This window comes from Balaenoptera acutorostrata, chromosome 7, assembly GCF_949987535.1.
Source record: "Balaenoptera acutorostrata chromosome 7, mBalAcu1.1, whole genome shotgun sequence".
Taxonomy (NCBI): Eukaryota; Metazoa; Chordata; class Mammalia; order Artiodactyla; family Balaenopteridae; genus Balaenoptera; species Balaenoptera acutorostrata.
The window spans coordinates 103,667,735-103,688,549 of record NC_080070.1 but is presented as its reverse complement, the minus strand read 5'-3'; the positions used below and the strand labels follow the sequence as shown (position 1 = coordinate 103,688,549).

Here is a 20,815-nt window from a genome sequence, read left to right as displayed (position 1 = left end):
CCTCTGCTTGCCCCATAAATGTAACTCTTCTCCAGGAGACCCTCAAGGACACTTCTCGTCATGTTTATTGGGTTGATCTTGGGGGATCTTCTCCAGTCCTATGGCCATGTTTACCACGATGGCTCCATCACCCAGACCTCTATTTTGAATTCCTTATCTATGTTGGAAGCGTGTGATGGACATTTTCCCTTGTGTGTACATGCTGCTGAGAATGATCACTCAGATGAATGTGAATCCATTTCCCTCCCAAGTTTGGTCCTTCTCCTTTCAATCTGTGTGTACCACATCACAATATACTCATTTCTCCATGCTTAACAGCTCAAAGCCACTGTCTTTTTTTTTTTTTTTAACATCTTTATTGGAGTATAATTGCTTTACAATGGTGTGTTAGTTTCTGCTGTATAACCAAGTGAATCAGCTATACGTATACATATATCCCCATATCTCCTCTCTCTTGCGTCTCCCTCCCACCCTCCCTATCCCACCCCTCTAGGTGGTCACAAAGCACTGAGCTGATCTCCCTGTGCTATGCAGCTAAAGCCATTGTCTCGACGAGAACATCTAACTCACCTCCTTATTCTGTTTAATCTCCAATTCTTGTCAGTTTCACTTTGTCAGTACCAGTTGGGCCTCTCCTCCCCCTCTGGTACCACTGCCTTAACTCCCGCCTGAGCGATTGCAAGGGCCTTTTGACAGATCTAGAGACAACCCTGACCCACAGTTAGCCGTTTAAAAACTACATGTGCTCCGCTCACTTCCCTCCTGCTCAGAGCATAAAATCTCAATCCCTTTCGTGACCCCACGTCACCTTCCTCTTCAGCCTCATCTCCCTCCCGTGACCCCCGTCTCACGTGTCTGAGCCATGCTGACCTCCCTGCACGCAGAGTGTGCATTCATGGTTCCATGCCTTTGCCCATGCTGTTCCCTCTACCAGGGTGCCCTTCCGCCTCTCTCTTGGCCTGACAGGCCCCTGGCATCTGTCACTTCTGCTTCAGTCTCTAAGATCCACCTCGCCACAGCATCTTGTTTGCCCCTCTCTCAAGACACTTAGCACGCAATATTGCAACTGGCTGTTTCGATATCTGCATATCTTCCCTCTGAAGCTGTGAGCCCCTGGGGACAGTGCCTGGAGCTCTGGGTCCCCAGGACAGAGCATGGCGATTGGTGGGTAGTGCACTGCAGAACCATTTACAGTGTTTGGAAATTCAACACTTAACACAGTGCTGAAGTAGCTAAAAACACAAGGTTTATTTTCCCTTAATTTCAAACGATGATTATGGGTTTTTAAAGGTTGATGTATTCCATTTTAAGGAAAAAAAAAAAGATGAGTAGATGACCTATAACTCCTTGATTACTTAAGAAGTTGACTTTTATCATCATTCTCCCTCGTATTACTTAGATTTTCATTAATTCATCAGGAAGAAGAGAGAGATAATGTTTAACTTAATTGAGGCAGTGTCTTTTATTCATTCATTCATACATGTAGACACCTTATCTATACTTTTTAAAATGTATTATAACATGTTATAAGAAGGTAGAGCTTATTGGAATCTTTTCTCATCATAATATTTTTCCAAAGTACTCTGTTGCCTTAAGTTTTTAACGTAAATGTATATTTTTATATTTGCTGCCTCTTTGGAATACAGTTTTATTTTGTTACTTTTTAAAGATTTTTTTTTTTTTTGCCTTTTCCTTCCTTAGGCTATTAGTCCTTATTTGCCAAGAGGGGATCCAGTTCTGAAACCACTCATCTATGAAATGATCTTGCATGAATTTTTGGAAAGTGATTATGAGGTATGACATTCCAACATGGTCAAATTGTTCTCGGTGAAAAATGTTACGAAATCTAGAAAAATGGTACACTGGAGCAGCTGGCTTAAAGGCGACAGACTTGTAGTTTCTGTGTGGTCAATGAAACTGAGATACATACACTCTGATGACCACTGATGTTTATGTGGACCTTGTTAGAGAAAATGTCTAATCCATGGACATTTTGAATATTTCCTTAAAGCTACCTCCTCGATACAGCTAAAGGGAAAGGACCAAGTACCATTCGGGGGAATTCATAAGTAGAATAGCATCTGCTAATGATGCTTCTACTGCCCTTAAAGAATTCAGAACTTTCTAAAACTTGAGTCTCAGAACTAAGTTTGCCAAAGGAGGATTGCAGAGAAATTGGGACACAGGTAGGGGGAAGGGGATTGGAAATGATCTGTTTTGCTTATTGTTTAAGGAGAAAGGTGGTACTTAAACTGCTTACCTACTGTACACGCTGCACTTTTACATGCATGTTGCGATATTATACTCCCAGCAGCACTATACATAGTAATATCCAATTTTACAGAGGAACTAAAAATTAAAGAAATTAAATAAGTTGTCTAAGGCCATCCATAATAGGTATGCCTGGGTTTGACTTTAAATTTGGTGTTTGCATGTACCCAAAATGGATGATAATTTGTAAAGTTTGTTCCTTTAAAATGCATTTATTCAGAAAGTCTCTGTTTCGTGCCTACTGTATTGCAGGAATGTGCTGGGCGCTAAGCACGCAGATGTGAATGAAATGATGCGCGTTTAGCGATAGCTCTAGTCTGAGTCACACCCAAGCATATAAACCAGCAATTCTCAACAGAGGTGCATTCCACCCCCCGCTAGGGGACATTTGGCAATGTCTGGAGACGTTTGTGATGTCATGACTGGGGAACTGGCACTACAGGCATTTAGTGGGTGGTGGCCAGCAAGGTTGCCGCTAAACACCCTACAACACACAGGACAGCCCCCCTATGACAAAGAATTATCTGTCCTCAGGTGTCAACAGGACTGAGTTTGAGGACCCCGATATAAACAGATAAATTATTACGTTGTATGCTGGGTGCTCTAATAAAGCTATCCACGAAACGTGGTGGGAAGACTCAGCCTTCACCCACTTCTGACTAGAGGAAAAGATGGGATTTCTCGTGGGCAGGTTCTAGACAAGGCTGGTAAGCTGTTGATCAGAGCTGGTGCTGGGACGACCCATAAATCAGGAGATACCGGACCACCGACTGCTGCTCTCCAGCTTCTGCCCAAACTTCAAAGTCTTTCATAAAAGTGGCGTCATCTTCGGCTCCTTATGAAGTTCAGGGACCTAAGCCGGTGATCAGTTTTCATTTTTGGTACCTCGCTGTACGTTGCAGGTTGTCACTGCCTTCGTACATTCTGATGTTACGTTTTGAAAATAAGGAAGACTTTATTTACAGCTTTTCTCCTTCCCACAAGAATGCGGGGTGGCTGGCAGAAAGGTTCATAGATAGAATGGAAATTCCCTAGCGGTCCAGTGGTTAGGACTCCGCACTTCCGCTGCAGAGGGCACGGGTTTGATCCCTGGTCGGAGAACTAAGATCCTGCATGCTATTTGGTGCAGCCCAAAAAAAAAACAAACAGAAAAAACAAAAAGAAAGGTTAATAGATAGAAAGAGACAATCAGAGAGGGAATGAGAAAAAGAACTCCTGTGTTTTGAGTGCCTACTGAGATACTTTTTTAACAAATAACTGATTCAATTTAAGGAGGAGTAATAATGCAAACACTATATTCTAACTCTGAGATGATTTTTAGAGCTTAAGATCTAAAGGGACCTTTAAGATGGTGCACTTTTATCCTGATAACTCGCACACTTGGTCAGTTACTGTCAGCCACGTGTTCCTGGATACGTCAGATTTAAGCATCCTGATGCCTGTGTGACCTATGTAGTTCCTTTACTGTTCCAAGCCTGTATTCTTATCATAGGAAGGGACTGCGTGCTTTCGGATGAATTAAACTTGAAGAACGTATTTCTTTAATAACTGTACAAACTAATGAAGGCAGCATCTCTTCATGCTCTCTTATCAGCATGTGTTCTGATACCATAATCCAGTCTTCCCTACCAGCATGGGTCTGTTCCTTTCCAGGTCTGTACAGAAGAGTCTATGGTAATAGTTTCTGCCATTTGTGCTAGGTGCCAACTGCCAAAGTCTCGGAGCGTGGTTTCTATTCATTTCCTATTCAGTCCAATTCAGCACATCTTTATTTAGAACCTACCGTGGTCAAGAACCGGGCTGAGTACTCAGTTGGATCCAAGAGAAATAAAAACACAGTCCCAGGCTTCAGTGCGCTTACAGACTGACTGGGGAGACTGTGTTAATAAGCTTTAAGCAACTAGAAAATAAGTAAGACAGGCAGAGCAACGTGTTTTAAGAGATCTAATGAGAGGCCATTATTGGCCATCGTAGTTACTGGAAAAGGTTTCTTCTGTGAAGAAAGACTTATAATGGACTTCTCTTTCTTTCCAGTATGTTCTGAGTACACAGAGTGGCTGTCATAAATTTTCCATCTTTGTACGTCTTCCCAAAAGAAAGAAAATCATGAGTGTTCTGTAAAAATGATGGAAAGAGTATGAGCTTTATTTTGAAATACCGAAGCTTAGTATACTTGTCCTGTTTTTAAAGTAATGTAATTTAACCATAAAAAAGCAATTTTTTTATTTGTATGATTCTGTTACAATTCATGATTCAACCCTTACTTTGTCAAGAAACTGTTTTAAATCCTGTATCATTAAAGGTGTCTTGTTAATTCATATCTGGAAAACTTTTAACTGAGACTGAAAGAAATAAGCATGACTCAAAGCTTGTAGATGTTTTCTCCTGAATATTTTAGGGTGTCTGCCTGGTCAGTACTATTAAGAAGGTTATAAATAATTTGGTTTGTCATAAGCTCTTATAAATAATTCGCATTTTAGCTTCCATCATTCTCCATTTCATGTTTAATTTTGAATTAAATTGTCACATAATTAATCAGACAGTAGTGTTCTGTAGCAACACTTTTGATCACATAAAATGTGGATGAAAATTTTGTGCTGCTAAATATAGGACTAAACGTCAGATTAAAAATAAAAATATATGAACAGTATTTTCTTGGAGGTACTGGTTCTTCATAACTTCTTTGTATGGGGTTTCTACTGAAATGCATATAGCTTTGCCTTTTAATTTACAGCCTAGCAGAATTATTTTAAATAGTTAAGTTTTGCTTCATAATATTAATGACAATGTATAAGCATGTTAAAAATGGGACAATTTCTATGGCATTTCATTTAATGAATAGTCTTTAACCTTTTACTTACTATCGGGTCGGCCAAAAACTTCGTTTGGGTTTTTCCATATGATCTTACAGAAAGACCCGAACGAACTTTCTGACCAACCCAATATGATAGGCACCAGGGGGTTCTCTGATTTTGCCACTGGATCGTAATAGCTCCCTGATAACTGTGTCCTCTAATTATTAATAAAGGCCCCAGGGGTGATTTCATCAGTATTTTTTAGCACATTTATTCAAAGGTACACAAAACCAGTTAAGCAGAGAAAAGCCTAACGTGAAATGTGATCAATGTTTATTTCAGTTTAGGCTGGAGTCCTCAGGTTTTTATCGCACAACATGACCTGTCATTTTGTCTTATTTTGTATTAGAAGTTGGCAGTACTGCAAGGCCGTTGCCTGAATCACGGAAAAGAGGAAAAGGAGCCAGGCTTTCTTCTTTTCCTGAACAGTATTACCTCTGGTTTCAGGTCTACTGAGAGCTGCCAGTGTTGGGATGGAAATCTTTTCAGGACTTTTTTTTATCTTATAAATTGCAGAGTCTTAAGAAAACAGAAACTTGATCCAACATATTTTGATTCAGAGAACATTTTAGTGTTCTGCTTTAGTAGTTTTATGAAATGTATCCTCTTTACTTCGTGACTGTCCTCCCCAAATCTCTCAAGTCAAACTGCAATCATGGTCATATGAAGGAAGGTTGCAGTTTGAATGGAAAATGTGCAGCCTCTTCTGGTCTTTTGCCATCCTTGCTGGAGGTTTCTTTGGCAGAAAAAAACTATATTCCTGATTATTTTTGTGATTTTCTTCTTAGCAAATCCTGGTAGTTTACAGAAGCAAATTCCACCACACAATTTTCATTTCTAAATATCATTTAAACCAATTCAAAGTAGTTCATTAAAGCATTTGTTGAGTTATTTAATATAAATAATATGATTTTTTTTCAATAACGTGAAGATTTTTACTTCTATTTGCTACCTTTGAAAACATCTACACTTTTTTTTTTTTTTTCCCTAAAAGTTGTCAAGGATCAGTGTAAATAGCTCCCCAGTACTTTGAGTCACAAGGGCTAAAGCTGAGAATCAGGACGGCACGGCTGCCCAGAACACCGGCCAGGAATCAGCCCTGGAGGGAAACAGGATCCAATCAGGGGGTCTGGAGTTTTCTATCAGAACCACAAAATCTGAGATCGAGAGAGAGTCAGGGTAAGAGCAGGGGACAGACTTGAACCAGCGTCCTAAATCCCCAAACAAAACTCGGTTTAGAGGCGTGAGTGGAAGGAAGATAGAGATGACTTGTTGAAGATGGGATGCCGGGTGATTCCACTGTGGAAACAAGGCCACTGTGTGCTCAGTACTGGCTGTGGAGCTGACTCGGACAGTATCTGTAAGATGTTAAAGATGTTCTCCAAGTGTTACGGCTAGTCCAGAATGAGGAGAGAGCAAGTCAGACCTAAATTCTGCCTCTGCAGCAGTGGCACTTGATGGAAGGACCTGGGGGCCTTGCTTCCTTGTGCATTTCATCCAATCACAAGAGAAGGGATGGCACTGCCTACTTCTCAGGAGTGGCGAATGGGGAGGCATATGCAGACGTTGTGTGCCTCCCTCACCACCCGTGAAAACTGACGATATGTTTATGGACCAGTGTTTTAACCCTAACATGATCTTATCTGTTTTCCATGAATAGTTTTAGGAATTGTATGAACTCTTTGGATTGTTTTCCTATTTAAAGAGTGTTCTTCCTCTGTTCTCCCCCTTGGTTAGGGTTTTGCCACACTGATCCGAGAATGGCCGGGAGATCTGTACAACAATTCAGTAATAGTTCAAGCGGTTCGGGATCATCTGAAGAAAGACAGTCAGAACAGAACGTTACTTAAAACCCTGGCAGAACTGTGAGTATATTTTAGCGCTTCTTTTTTCCGAATCAATCTACATGAAAAGTCTTTCCTGTTTTAGATCTGTCAAACTGAATTGGGAGGGTGCAGATCTATACTATTTTCCTATATTCACTCTTAGTAAAAATCTTTCGTAAGCCTCCGGTCAACAATGAGAACATAAGGTAAGGAAGTTGTGTGAAACTTACAATTGTAATGTCATCTGCTTCCCAGAGGAGAGGAACCTAACCAGCATCACTTGGTAGAGGCAGTGGTGCAGGTAGGGAAAGGTGCCAGGTCTTAGACTCCTCAAGCAAATCAGTTTCCCAGTGAGGCGCTGGATTCTGTCATTCTTGGATCTGCAAGTCAGTAAATTTCTCACACCACAGACTCCTTATCTATAAGATCACAGGTGACAATTCCTTATGGGATGGTTTTCATGAGAATCTTGCATGATACCACTACACCAGCGGTGCAAGGGATGGTTTTAATGAAGTTTCATCATCAAGAGCTAAGTGCAGTGCCTGGCACTGAGTTAGGGCTTAGAAAACGGAAGACTGGTTAATGCTTTTCATATTCACTGGGTGCTTTCGGTGACCCGGGCTTTGTGCCATATGCCTGTGACGCAGAGGTAGATAAGATACCCCGTGCCCTCTAGGAACTTAGGTTTAGTGAAACAAGCAGCACACTGCAGTTAAATCTCAGGAAGACCATCCCGCTTCAGCCCCTCAACACTGCCCCCGCCTCAGACAACCCGCTCCAGCATCCTCTTACATCTTTTGCCCAAGGCCAAGAAAGGTACACCAAAATGGCTTAGAATTTCAGGGCTGCTTAAGACTTTCCACAGAAGGGGACACGTGTGTGGCCTTCTGAGTTGGAACGCTAAGGATTTGCTTCTGGAAACATTGTTCTAGTTTTCCCTGGATTCTGTAGTACTAACACGGTACTAGTAATACTAATAATTCTGTAGTGCTAAGAATGGATTCCCAGTGCAGTTTAGGTTCAGTTGGCATTTAGGAGCTGGCTTAGGGAATTAAGCAATGTGAAAAACACTGTTTCAACAGAAAAACACATTTAAATTTTATACAACCTCCTTACAGAGAAGCTTTTGGAATATCACCCCTTTGTCAGCTGAACACTGCTTGTAAGAATTTTAACTGATTTTTCTGTTACTAGAATAAGAATTTCCTTCATGTGGGGTTGTAATTTCTTTGTCTGGTATATGGATTTCTCTAAAAAATTTTGAGAGTTTACTTTTTTAAGAAGAATTTTATTAGTTGAATATTGTAAATATTCTAAAATTTTGGTGAGATGGGAAGCAAGGTTCTGAGAAAAAAATACTTATTGGCCACATATAGTTAAATCCCAAGGAACACTTTTCTAAATAAAGTTAGCTTTTCTCTCTAAACAAGTTTTTCAGTTTTCATTAATGTAAAACATGATTTATATGTGTGTATCTGTGTGTCTTATTAGATGTGTTGGTGAACATTAATGTAAAAACTTTTGTCTTACCAGGTACACCTATGACAAAAACTACGGCAATGCTCTGGAAATATACTTAACGTTAAGACATAAGGATGTTTTCCAGTTGATCCACAAGCATAATCTTTTCAGTTCTATCAAGGATAAAATTGTTTTATTAATGGATTTTGATTCTGAGGTAATGTTTCTTTTTTTTTTATTTTTATTGTAGTTGATTTACAGTGTGTGTTAGTTTCAGGTGTACAGCAAAGTGAATGAGGTATAATGTGTTTCTTATTTTACTACTGGTAAATTATTTGTGCCGTCCCAAGTTTTTAATAATTAGACATTTGTCCACATGCTGGAATAGTTAATAAATCACATAACTTGGCTGTATGCTGATCATGTTCAGAACCTTCGGACCCTCCCTGGATGTTACTCCAGTATTCGGCATTCAGGAATCCTTTACTTGATGTGGTTATTCTGTAAAAGCAATCATAATTTGATGTGGAACTTTTGAAGTTGTGTGTGTGTGTATGAAATAATTTTTTTTGGTAAAACAATTCATATAACTCATAGAAACAGAGAATCTAGCCATATGCTTTAGCTCATTCAACCCTATTAATTGTATGTCCCAGAATTCAAATTTTAAGTAAACTATTTTGATCCCTTTGTTGCAGTTTTATTCCTTGGTATTCACAGCTTCAGCATGTGGAGTTTCCACTGGTCTCAGATGATGCCCAGACTGATACATGTGGGGTGTATCACTTTATTACAGGACAGATTTGAAGAGCGGAGTGCTTGTCTCAGGAGGGCACGCTACCTCCACAGCTCACAGCGACTCTTGTAGAAGTGATACAAACTTTGTGTTTTAAACAAAGAAAAGTTAATGCAAGTGCTAATGATGGAAAGAAAGAGATTCATACAACACAGTGGTTCTTATTCCAAAAAATCGAAATTTTAAAGAGTAGAACCCTAAAAAAAAAAAAAAAAAAAAAAAAGAGTAGAACCCTTAAGGCTCTAAAAGGGTCACTTGAATTTTTTACAATTTTAGTTTACTGTATTTAGTGGTATTATGTGTTATATATCTATTATGTGCTATATATTAGTCTTCACACGCTTAAACTTAAACAGGAGCTAAATCTACTTCTTTTTTCTGAAAGATGCTCTTAGCCCATTTTTCATACTGAAGGAGTCAAGTCCTTAGGCAGTACAGATCTAAAAATAATCAAAGCAGTTCCCAGGAAGTTCAGGGGACAGAGGTTCTGCTTTTCTGACAGAAGATGATTAAGAGGATGAGAAGCTTATATAGAAATTAATTACATTTTCCCCATATTCCAGTCTCCCCTTACGCCTACCCCACTCCCATGTGTCTCAAGAGCCTAGTTTTGCCTATGAAGCTGTAGACAAAAGATGAATGAGCTCAAAATAATTGCTATTCAAGAGCATGGACCCAAGTTAAGGAATCAGAGAACTTTCTAATTAGAAAATAACTTAAGGATAATCTCTTCCAACGTCCTAATATTTCAGAGAGAAAATAATGTTCACAGCAGACAGGTAGGCCATGTAATAGCAGAGTCAAGGACAAGACCCAGGTATTCTGTATGAGGCTCAGTCTGGTGGGCTGTCTTCCCACTACCTCTTGCTACAGGCACTGTCTAACGTGCGTTTCATGAATGTTAACGGTGGCTAAAGTCAATTCTAAAAATCCATAAGCTTTATATCGTTATGAAACTTCAGCTATCTTTTCTTTTTCTTTTTTTTTTTTTTTTCCTGACTCTTATCCTCTTCTCCACATAAGACCAGCTTCTTGTATCTGTGGAATCTGTAGAGGGACTCAGTCGATATTCAGGTGGCCAGAAGCAAAGCTCATTTTTGTGGTACTGCAAACTATACAGATGTTTTGTATTAGTGAGTCGTAGCAAGGCACTATTTTAAGTCTATGCAAAGCACAGAGACCTCAGATTAAAACACATTTTAAAATGCATTTAGAAATATCTCACTGAAGGACCACTGTAAAGCTAAGAACCGTCTTATCTGTGTAAAATAAGCTCTCTGCCTTTAATGGTGATACTTATCCAATACATTGTATTCTGTGTTCTCTTTTTTCTATGGCAAATTTCAATGACTGGTTATTTTTTCATATTGCAGAAAGCTGTTGACATGCTTCTGGACAACGAAGATAAAATTTCAGTGAGTGTCTTTTGTTTTTACATGTGTTCAAACAGATGAGTGTCTAGGACCGCTATTGCCATAAAGAAGAGAGATGTTTATCATGTAATTTTGCAGCTATGTTTGTGTCCTCATAAACTCTACATTAAAAAAAAATTTTTTTTTCTGTAGATTACAAAGGTAGTGGAAGAATTAGAAGACAGACCAGAGTTGCAGCACGTGGTAAGCATGACAGTCCTCTTCTTTTGCCCTTTGATTGAATAGGAAGGCAAATCACCTTATAGTATTGGTTTGAGAAGACTGGAGTGAACACTTCAGGTCCATATTCAGATGGGAGGTTTGACCGCAAACAACATTCTGTAATTATTATAATGCTCTGAATCCAGATGAGGAATTAATAACAGCTCAGGTACTTTAACTTTGACTGACAATCGAATTGTGATTAAAAAAAAGTAAACACATTTTTGTGTTATCAAACTATGCCTGGGAGTAAGCACGTTCCTTCTGTTGACTGAAAAAAAAAAAAAACCGCAACCTAGAAGTTGAGAATTATGTTTTATTTGAGCACATTACTGAGAACTATAGCCTGGGAAAGCAGCCTCTCAGATAGCTCTGAGGGGCTGTTCCAGAGAGGCAGGGGGAACCAGGATATGTAGGAGTTTTTGCTGAAGGAAAAAAAACAACAACATGGTGTCAAACATCCAAAAGATTACTGCTACTCACACACACACAAAAACAAGCATCTCAAGTTAATGATTTTAGTGCCTTTCTCTGTATGGGAAGATGGGAGAGTCTCGGCTCATTGAAATTATTCCTTACACATGCACCTTCACTATCTAGGGCCACTGCGTGTTTTTCTCCATCCTGAATTCCCCTCAGGGCGCACTGGGGGTTGGGGGTTGGCGAGCTGCAGTGTCTGGGGGCTTGATGGCGGGCAACATTCCTTGTTTACCAGAGTCACAGGCAGTGTTCTTTGTCCACACTTCGGTAGTTACCATTTAATAGAATTATGGCATAAATTACAGCAAAGCCAGCGCCCTGATCTGTGCTCTGTGGATATCAAGGTCTCCTGCCTAGGAAACACCACACAGCCGTTCCGTGTTCAGGACCACAGAGTGATCGCAGAACAGGGCGTTGTTTTTTTGTGTCTCACCCTGACATTCCTTGTGCCCGCTTCTCGTGTGGTCCCGTGCCGGCGCCAACAGTCCCCCGATTCTAGATTTCCTTTGGGGGGTTGGGAGTTACTTGGATTTTCTGCATCGCTGTCGTCATGGGCGTAAAGCAAGACCAGGTGTTTTCCGCGTCCTTTCAAAGTTATACAAAAGAAGTCTTAAGTGAAAATAGGGATTGTTCCAGGAGGACTGTGGACATCAAATAAGATCAGGACTCTTGTATCTTTGCCCACCTCTTTGCACCCTGGGAGGCGGGTTAGGAAACAGAGCGTTTTATTCTAGTCCGTTTTATGCATTGATGCCTTTGAAGACTCCAAGATAGGAATGTGAGGTACTTTGGGGTTTTGTTTTGTTCTGTTGTTCTCTGCTCAGAGGTTGTACAGATGCTTTTGCCCTTTTGTTCACGATCGGAAATCTCCCGATTATCTGCTTACCCAAGCAAGGTACCTCTGAGCTGGCCACCATGGGATCTGTTTACAAAGCAGTGGTTTCTGGCCTCCTTGAGCCATGAGACAGGATTACAGGCAGGAGGTATCTAGTGACAGTGTCATTAGGGCAGTGGTGGAATGGCGGTGGAGCTCACACTGAAGTGGCCCATCTTCCCTGTCAGGCAAGGTAAGGTCTCTATAAATTTGCCCCGAAGGTGTGACAGAGCCTTCCTAACCTGTTTGCGCCTCTGGGAAACTGCAGTGTGTCCAGCTCACACACTGACCCTGCGCCAGTGGACTGGCCGGAGTCTGCATCAGATCGTGGAGTTCTGTCTGACTCCCCCCACCTTCTTGCCTGAGGGCAAGGGGAGCAGTTAACCCGAGGAAGGGTTTCTCAGTGTGCTTGTGTCCTGGTTAGGCTTATTTAGTGACCCCGTGCAACAGCGAATGTCAAACTCCAGTGACTTCATTCCCAGTCACACCTTCAGGGCCGGCTGACGCTCTGTGTTTCTGAAGAACCAATCCACTCAAGGGGCAAACACACTTGGTGTGATGAAGTCCCCCCGCCTCAGGTGGGTTCTGGGGTGTTTGTGTACATTTAACATGAACTAGACATTGAATGTTGATTTCTGGCTTCCGCACAATATATTGATAGACTTGCCTCCAAGTAGAAAGTGAATCACTCACTCCCTTGGAGGTCCATTAACTTTTTCAGACGGTCAGGGAAAAGAATCAGCTTTGAAAATGGGTTCAGAACACCTGTACTCTTCTTGATTTTTTTACTTTTTGTTTTTGAGCTCACCAGGAGAGGCAGCATTTCATTGCAAACATAGATCTCAATAAGACTTAAGGAGAGAAGATGCAGAATGTATGAGAATTAACTTAGCGCTTTTTGCTACTTGAGTTTTTAAGAACATGCTCTTGTCTCGTGACTCTACCCCCTTTTACATGAAGGATGAGAATTTTTATGATCCAGGAACACCGCTGATCAAGCATTTCGTTTCTGAGGCGAAGTAGATGATCGCGATGATATTAACCACTCCTGTCATTAACGGTTCTGTGGTGCCGGGTACGTGGCATGGTTCTGAGTGATTTACAAGTGGTAACTCGCTCAGCTCTCACAACCACCCCAGGAGATTTTTGCAGATGAAGAAACTAAGTCACAGAGGTTAGTGACCTGCCCAAGGTCACACGGTCAGTGGCAGAGCCAGGTCACTCGGGGCCATTCTAGAGAGAATATCAGCGTATCCTTGCTCTCCCCAGGTGTTCTCCTTTCCACTTTCCCTTCACCTAGAGATTTTCCCTGAAAACTGCTTTTCTGCCAGCCTCTCCGTGGAAGCTGTTTGCAACTGAAAATAGCAGTGTTAAACAAGTATTGCTTTTCTTATTTTAATATTCCTGGTTTATTCCTTTGTTCTTTTTAGTATCTGCATAAGCTTTTCAAAAGAGACCATCATAAGGGGCAGCGCTACCACGAGAAGCAGATCAGCCTTTATGCTGAATTCGACCGACCCAACTTGCTTCCATTTCTCCGAGACAGTATCCACTGCCCCCTTGAAAAGGTGAGTCACAGACGCCCCTGCTCAAACACTGCGAGGGGACAGAGTCGTCACTGTTGGTAAGCTCTGGGTTATCTTAGTCTTCCTGTCTCTGCTTAACCATCCCTGTTCAAGGGGAAACCTTGCTCTCAAAGCAGTAGGTTTTGCTGGGTATTCTGATGAGAACAGGAGGTCCTGTTGGATTAGATTTTGGTGAGGAGCTCAAGTATTTCTGTGCCAGGTTTAATTGGAAGAAAGGTTTAATCCAGGGTCTAGGACTCAGTCAACCGTAAAACACTGTCAGAAGTCTGAGGCAGTTTACCAGCATCAGGGTGGGACCTCAGAGTCAGCCTGGGACAGGGACGTGGACCGCCCCAAGCCGGAGGCAACTGCCCCAGTTGGGACTCAAAGTCAATAAAGTCAGTCCTACACCCCCTCTGCTTTAAATACCCACCTTATATATTTTTGTATTTCTCTCTCCCACTACATTCCATTATAGTTTTAATAGATATAATTACTAGTCTCTCCCACCATCCTATAAATTCTTCAAGGACAAGGAGTTTGTCTCACTCATTTTGATAAACTCAGTAGCCAGCACACATTAGACACTAAATGTTTTTTGCATCCTGACTGAGTTAGTGAATGGATAAATTGACACATACGAGGTTCTAGTTAGGGCTGAATATGAACTAGTAGGTGTTATGAGCCTGCTGTTTCAAAATAAACTGTAATACTTACTATGTGTGTACTAGAAACTGGCCGATAGAAGACCATCAGTTTTGTTTCCCATGGTTCTTCAGACCATCTGGAATACTCGCTACCACCTACAAGTGTCTTACTAAATTCAGATGGCCAGAGAGCAAGTACTTTTCATAGTCACCCGTGTGTATCAAAAGAACATACTTAGTTGACCCATAAGAGATACGTACTAAGAAGTTGACTGATAAAGCAACTTTTCTAGTTGCTTCCTCAGCCCATGATGATTAACTTCAAATGTACTGAATTTACTATGAGCCAGTTTCAGCTCAATGCATTTTCAAAATCCGCAGTTAATTAAAAAAAAAAATCTTCCCTGCATATTAGTTTATGAAAGACATTAATATTTTATGTTCGGGCCCTAAGGCTTTTTCTCAAGAATAAATGTGGAAACACATCATCTTAAAAAAGAAAAGCAAACGTTCCTCTCTTTTCTCACTTTAGAATCTATCATCTAGAAAATGAGGGAGAATCTTACTCTTTGAGTGCCCGTTTGTTTTTGTCTCACTTTTGGAGGAAACATCGTCTGTTTCCAGGAGGACGTGTCTGTATCCCGCAGACTCCTCAGCCAGAGCCCCACACGCCAGGGTGATCAGCACCCACCCAGGCTTCCTTCTCCCCACTCACTGAACACAGGTGCAGAGGGCCCCAGAGATTCCATAACGTTCGTGTCTAGAACACACTTTTAACCCATCTGGTTTACAGTTTTCCAGTCCGGTAGTGTTCAACAGAAGTCACACTGCTCTGCCTGCAAAGGGAGCATCAGAAAATCTCCACCCCACACACGGTACTTCTAATACAGAGAACTCACTTGGAGCACTGTGTAGACCTTTTTGAATTTTTCTCTCTGATCTGCTGAGAAGAACCAGTTGCATGTAAGAGAACTCAGCACAAGCATCTGAAAACAAGTATGTTTTAAATAGTTTTTTTAAAGTTATCTCATGTTTTCCACTGAAAGAGAATTTTGAACAAAATGGATTCGAGATGGTAGTGGTGGAAACATGTCATTATAATCAAGTCAATAATCCACATTTTTAGCTTTCATGTTAAAGGTCATTGAGACATCTTTATAAGAGATTATCTTTGCACCAGACTCCATTGTGGAAAATCTGTATATTTGCAAAAAAATACCACTATCCTTGCTCAGGTACCCCAAGCCATCTTAAAGCAGATTTTCTCGACTTTAACTCATTAAGGATCTCATTCCTTTTTTTTTCTAGAGACAAGAACTCTGTGCACACTTAATCATCTTAGAAACAAATTCCTTTTATGTTTACTTGTAACATGAAAACTATCAATTCATAAAAAGCAAAGTAGATTTTCCCTCTATTAAAAGCATCTGACTAAAATATGACACAAATGAATTTATCTACGAAACAGACTCAAAGACAAAGAAAACAGTCTTGTAGTTGCCAAGGGGGTGGGTGAGTGAGGGATGAATTGGGAGTTTGGGATTAGCAGATGCAAACTATTATATATAGAACGGATAAACAACAAGGTCCTACTGTATAGCAACAGGGAACTATGTTCAGTATCCTGTGATAAACCATAATGGAAAAGAATATGAAAAGGAATGTGTATATATGTATAACTGACTGACTTTGCTGTACACCAGAAATTAACACAACATTGTAAATCAACTATACTTCATTAAAATACTTTAAAAAAAAAAAAAAGCATCCTAAACATGTTGACGGTAAAATGAAGGTCATGGGGTACAGATTCACCTGTTTTGTCTAAAGAGACACTCAGAAAACTTGGTCTCCGTTTCTACTGAATATAAAGTTAAGAACTTAAAAAATTTAATCCTCCCTCCCACCCACCCCCAAGACATCTCTACTTCAGAAGAGTTTATAGATTGTTTAGTCCAAAAGACATTGAGGTTGTATTTTGGTGTTTGTTTTTATTTTAAATGGGAAGTGTTTAAGGTTTCATGGCATTCAGAGCATGTGGACCCACTACTGTAGATAATTCACTTCCAACAGAATACAGCTCTGTCTTCCTCATTTCTGGTTGTCTGCCTTTGCTGGGATTGGGTAATCGCTGAGCGAAGGGGTGAAATCTTCAAGAATCCAGGTCAAACTTATTTTGACTTGATTGAAATGCCTCAGTCAATAGCATTTGGCCAGAAAGTTTGTAGAGACTTTGCATCCCATTAGAAGCCCTTTAGGAATGTAGTTACCAAAGACCAGAGCTCAGGATTTAAAATCACCACAACTCTTACATTCCAAAATGAATCATAAGTTTTTATGAAACTGTTCATTCTAAAGGAGATACAGGGTGGGTAGGAATTTATAACATCTACAGCAATTTGAAAAGGCAATAAACATAGGCTTTTTAAAAAAATAGTATCCCGAAACAGTTTTTGTTGTACTTTATCATGTGTGCTGTGCTTTCATGTTCCTTGTTTTTATTTAATCTCTACAAAAGTGCAGGTCGGTTGATAAAGTCATTTTATACATGACAAGCTGAGTCTTCAGGAGTTGAAAGAAACAACCCAAAGTCTAGAGCTACTAAGTCAAAGGGCCAAGACTTGGAACCTGGGTCTCAACTTCAGGTCCCATATTCTTTCCTCTATGATGAGAAAACATTTTTCAGGTTTAAACAGTTAATTAAAATTACAACAGTAATAAAGATATTCCTTAGTACTGCAATAATCATGAAAGACATCAGTTTTTTTTTTTTTTTAAACTTTTTTTTTTTTTAATTTATTTATTTACTTATTTATGGCTGTGTTGGGTCTTCGTTTCTGTGCTAGGGCTTTCTCTAGTTGTGGCGAGTGGGGGCCACTCTTCATCGCAGTGCGCGGGCCTTTCACTGTCGCGGCCTCTCTTGTTGCGGAGCACAGGCTCCAGACGCGCAGGCTCAGTAGTTGTGGCTCACGGGCCTAGTTGCTCCGCGGCATGTGGGATCTTCCCAGACCAGGGCTCGAACCCATGTCCCCTGCATTGGCAGGCAGATTCTCAACCACTGCGCCACCAGGGAAGCCCAAGACATCAGTTTTTAAACTGCTCTTTCTTCTGTAATTTCCAGGTATGGTCATCAGGCACTAGTTTTCATTTGCAAACCTGATTTGCTTATGCCTAGAATAGTTAAAATCAGAGTATCAGCTTTATTATTAATACCTGAATCTATGGTCGCTCTCCTATCTAATGGCATTCACAAGGTGGCAGTATTTATGAATTTGGAGGCATAAAGTGGGAGATGCACAGTTTATAAATTTTCCTTAAAGAAATTTAAAAATAAGACTGGATAAAAGATGACAGGGTCAAGGCTAGGTAGAAATCATTATATAGTCTATATAGTTGATAAGGTTTTTGTTAGTTAACCCCAAATTTCTAACTCTGTTATCTACCTTTACATTAAATCAGGAGAAGGAAAATTAAAATATTATTTTTGCATGTTTTACTCAATTTCTGTTATTATTGTCTTGTCACTTTTTTGTTTTCTATTATTCTCCTTTTCTGAGCTTGTGTGTGTGTGTGTGTGTGTGTGTCTCCTGTTGGCTTTAAAAATCTTTGTTTCCCTACTCTTTTCCTCTAGAGGGAGCTCTATGGCTCAGGAACATTCAAGAATCTAAAATAAGAAAACATGCTTTTATGCTTTACTTGTGTCAGTAATAGAAGAATTCTGTGTGCCAGAAATTTTTTTCTACACTTTACTCAGGAAGTCCAGAGATTTCTAGAGTCTCTACTTTCTCATATATGAGAAAAGGGTTATTCAAAATACTGTTAGGAACTCGTCATAAAACTTTTATAAATCTGTGAAGTTCAAATTGCAGAGACCCAGATTACCTCTGCGCTTGGTGTTACACATCTGCCTGCCTTCCAGACCACTCCTGACTCCAGATCAGCCTTCAGACATTTCTTCCACATGAATGGTCATTTTTGACAGTATCCTAAAACAGCTTCCAGCAGTGATGAAAATGGGCTACAGTCTACTCTCACAAGGTAGCCACTAGCCACATGTAGCAACTGTGAGTAATTGAAATATGGATAGCGAGGAATTGAAGTTTTAATTTAAATTTAAAGAGCCACCTATAGCAAGTGGCTACTCTCTTGGACAGCTCAGGTGAGCCTTCAGGCCACAAACTCTCTTTGTGGTTTGAGACACTCATGTTTTCATGCATCCTCATGTGTTCAAGAATAGGAGGGTGGCTCTGTTTGCAGCTCCTGAGTGGTACCTTAAAGTGTCAGTGCATTTCCAGGTACAGAATTGATTTATGGATACCTTTTAGTAATACACCACTTTAAGCATCATACTCATCTTTATTCACATCATCTTTCTCGAAACATTCTATAATACCTATCCAATCGTATTACTGTTACCGAACACGAGTTTGTGTGCCCGACACACAGTGAGGCCAAACCAAAACATCGGAGTTTGGAGCAGAGAAAGTTTTATTGCAGGGCCATGCAAAGAGACGGGTGGTTTGTGCCCCCAAAAAACCCGAACTCCCCGAAGGGTTTCTGCAAAGCATCTTTAAAGGCCAGGTGAGGGAGAGGCGTGGTTGGTTGCTGCAGACTTCTTGGTGTAGGAATCCTTTGTTATTGCAGCTGTCCACGTAGGTCAGGTCACGATGTTCCTGTAAACCTTCAGCAAGACAGATGTTACCCTGTGTTCTGCAACTTTTTCTCTCTATATGAATGGAAAAGTGTTATACCCTCAAAGGTCAGAGTCTTGAAAATGGGCTATCCTGTATATTTTAGGCTCTAGGCAACATTCTTAACTGGTAGCAAAAGCAATGGAATACAACGGTTAAAATATAAGAAACAGATCCAATATGGAGTCAGATTTGTTCTTCCCTGTTACGCTACCATTTGCCACATCTCTGTAAATGACACAGTCTCACCAGGCCATACACTGTTCGTCCATCTGTATCTTCAGCAGCTAGCACAAATCAGTTGGTTTCTCAATAGTTTTTTCTTGGAATAGTCCCAGACCCTCTGACTTACAGTTTTGCTTTTCCCATTACTATTTAACTTCTCACATGTGTATCCTGTCTTTGCTCTAGTATGATTCCAGAAGAGTTAAGAATTGGTAAGAATTCTTTATGATGATGACTTATGGGTATGACCATATAGAGATTCGTAAACCGTGTTTTAAACCTAAACGAGTAAGGATTTTCTAATTGTGAGTTAGGATTTGCTTCATCTACGAAGTGATAAAAATACCAAAATAATAATGGTTTAAACAGAGAAGCAGTTTAGTTCTCTATCACATGGAAGTCTTACTGGAGTGACCCTGGTGGTGGTAGCAGCCAGGGGTCAGAGACCCGGGCTCTTTTCTTGTTTCCCCCACCTTGTATGACCTTGACCTCACGATGTAAGATAGTATCATCCATGTTTCCAGCAGCAGTTTGGATAAAAGGATTAAAAATGACAGCAGGGGTTCACATTCCCAGAAGCCGCCGTCCCACGTTTCTGGTTCACCTCCATGGTGAACCTACCACATAGCTCTCCTACCACTGGGGACGCCTGGAGGTTTTGTTTTAATTCTGGGCAGTCACACACCCACCTAAAATCTTATTACTATAGAAGAAATGGGTAAAGGATATTGGGGGAACATCTAGCCATCTCTACCATGTAATTTTTTAAAATTAATTTTTATTGCTTTACAATGTTGTGTTAGTTTCTGCTATACAGCAAAGTGAATCAGTTATACGTATACATATATCCCTTTTAGATTTCCTTCCCATTTAGGTCACCACAGAGTACTGAGTACAGTTTCCCTGTGCTATACAGTAGGTTCTCATTAGTTACCTATTTTATACATAGTAGTGTGTATATGTCAATCCCAATCTCCCAATTCACCCCACCCCACCCTTCTCCCCTTGGTATCCTTAAGTTTGTTCTCTACATCTGTGTCTCTATTTCTGCTTTGCAAGCAAGTTCATCTGTACCATTTTTCTAGATTCCACAGATAAGTTATATTATACATTTGTTTTTCTCTTTCTGACTTCACTCTGTATGACAGTCTCTAGGTCTATCCAAGTCTTTGCAAATGGCACTGTTTTGTTCCTTTTTGTGGCAGAGTAATATTCCATTGTATTTATGTACCACATCTTCTTTATCCATTTCCCTGTTGATGGACATTTAGGCTGCTTCCATGACCTGGCTATTGTAAATAGTGCTGCAATGAACATTGGGGGTGCATGTATCTTTTTTGAATTATGGTTTTCTCCAGGTATATGCCCAGAAGTGGGATTGCTGGATCATATGGTAGCTCTGTTTTTAGTTTTTTGAGGACCCTCCATACTGTTCTCCATAGTGGCTGTATCAATTTACATTCCCACCAACAGCATAGGAGGTTTCC

At 40.4% G+C, this 20,815-nt stretch overlaps 1 protein-coding gene across 5 annotated transcripts in view; it reads left to right on the top strand.

The window, feature by feature from the left end:
- The window catches only part of VPS41 (VPS41 subunit of HOPS complex), a 192,071-nt gene that overhangs the window by 154,790 nt on the left and 16,466 nt on the right, over positions 1 to 20,815 (top strand). For all 5 annotated transcript variants that reach the window (XR_009008869.1, XM_007187746.2, XM_007187745.2 and 2 more), the window contains exons 17-22: positions 1,702 to 1,794; positions 6,864 to 6,991; positions 8,489 to 8,633; positions 10,586 to 10,627; positions 10,778 to 10,828; positions 13,631 to 13,768. Coding sequence is in view for 4 of the 5 variants with exons in the window: in XM_007187746.2 (XP_007187808.2) it covers positions 1,702 to 1,794; positions 6,864 to 6,991; positions 8,489 to 8,633; positions 10,586 to 10,627; positions 10,778 to 10,828; positions 13,631 to 13,768 (597 nt within the window). In the remaining variant the exon portion in view is untranslated. The remainder of the gene's footprint in view (positions 1 to 1,701; positions 1,795 to 6,863; positions 6,992 to 8,488; positions 8,634 to 10,585; positions 10,628 to 10,777; positions 10,829 to 13,630; positions 13,769 to 20,815) is intronic.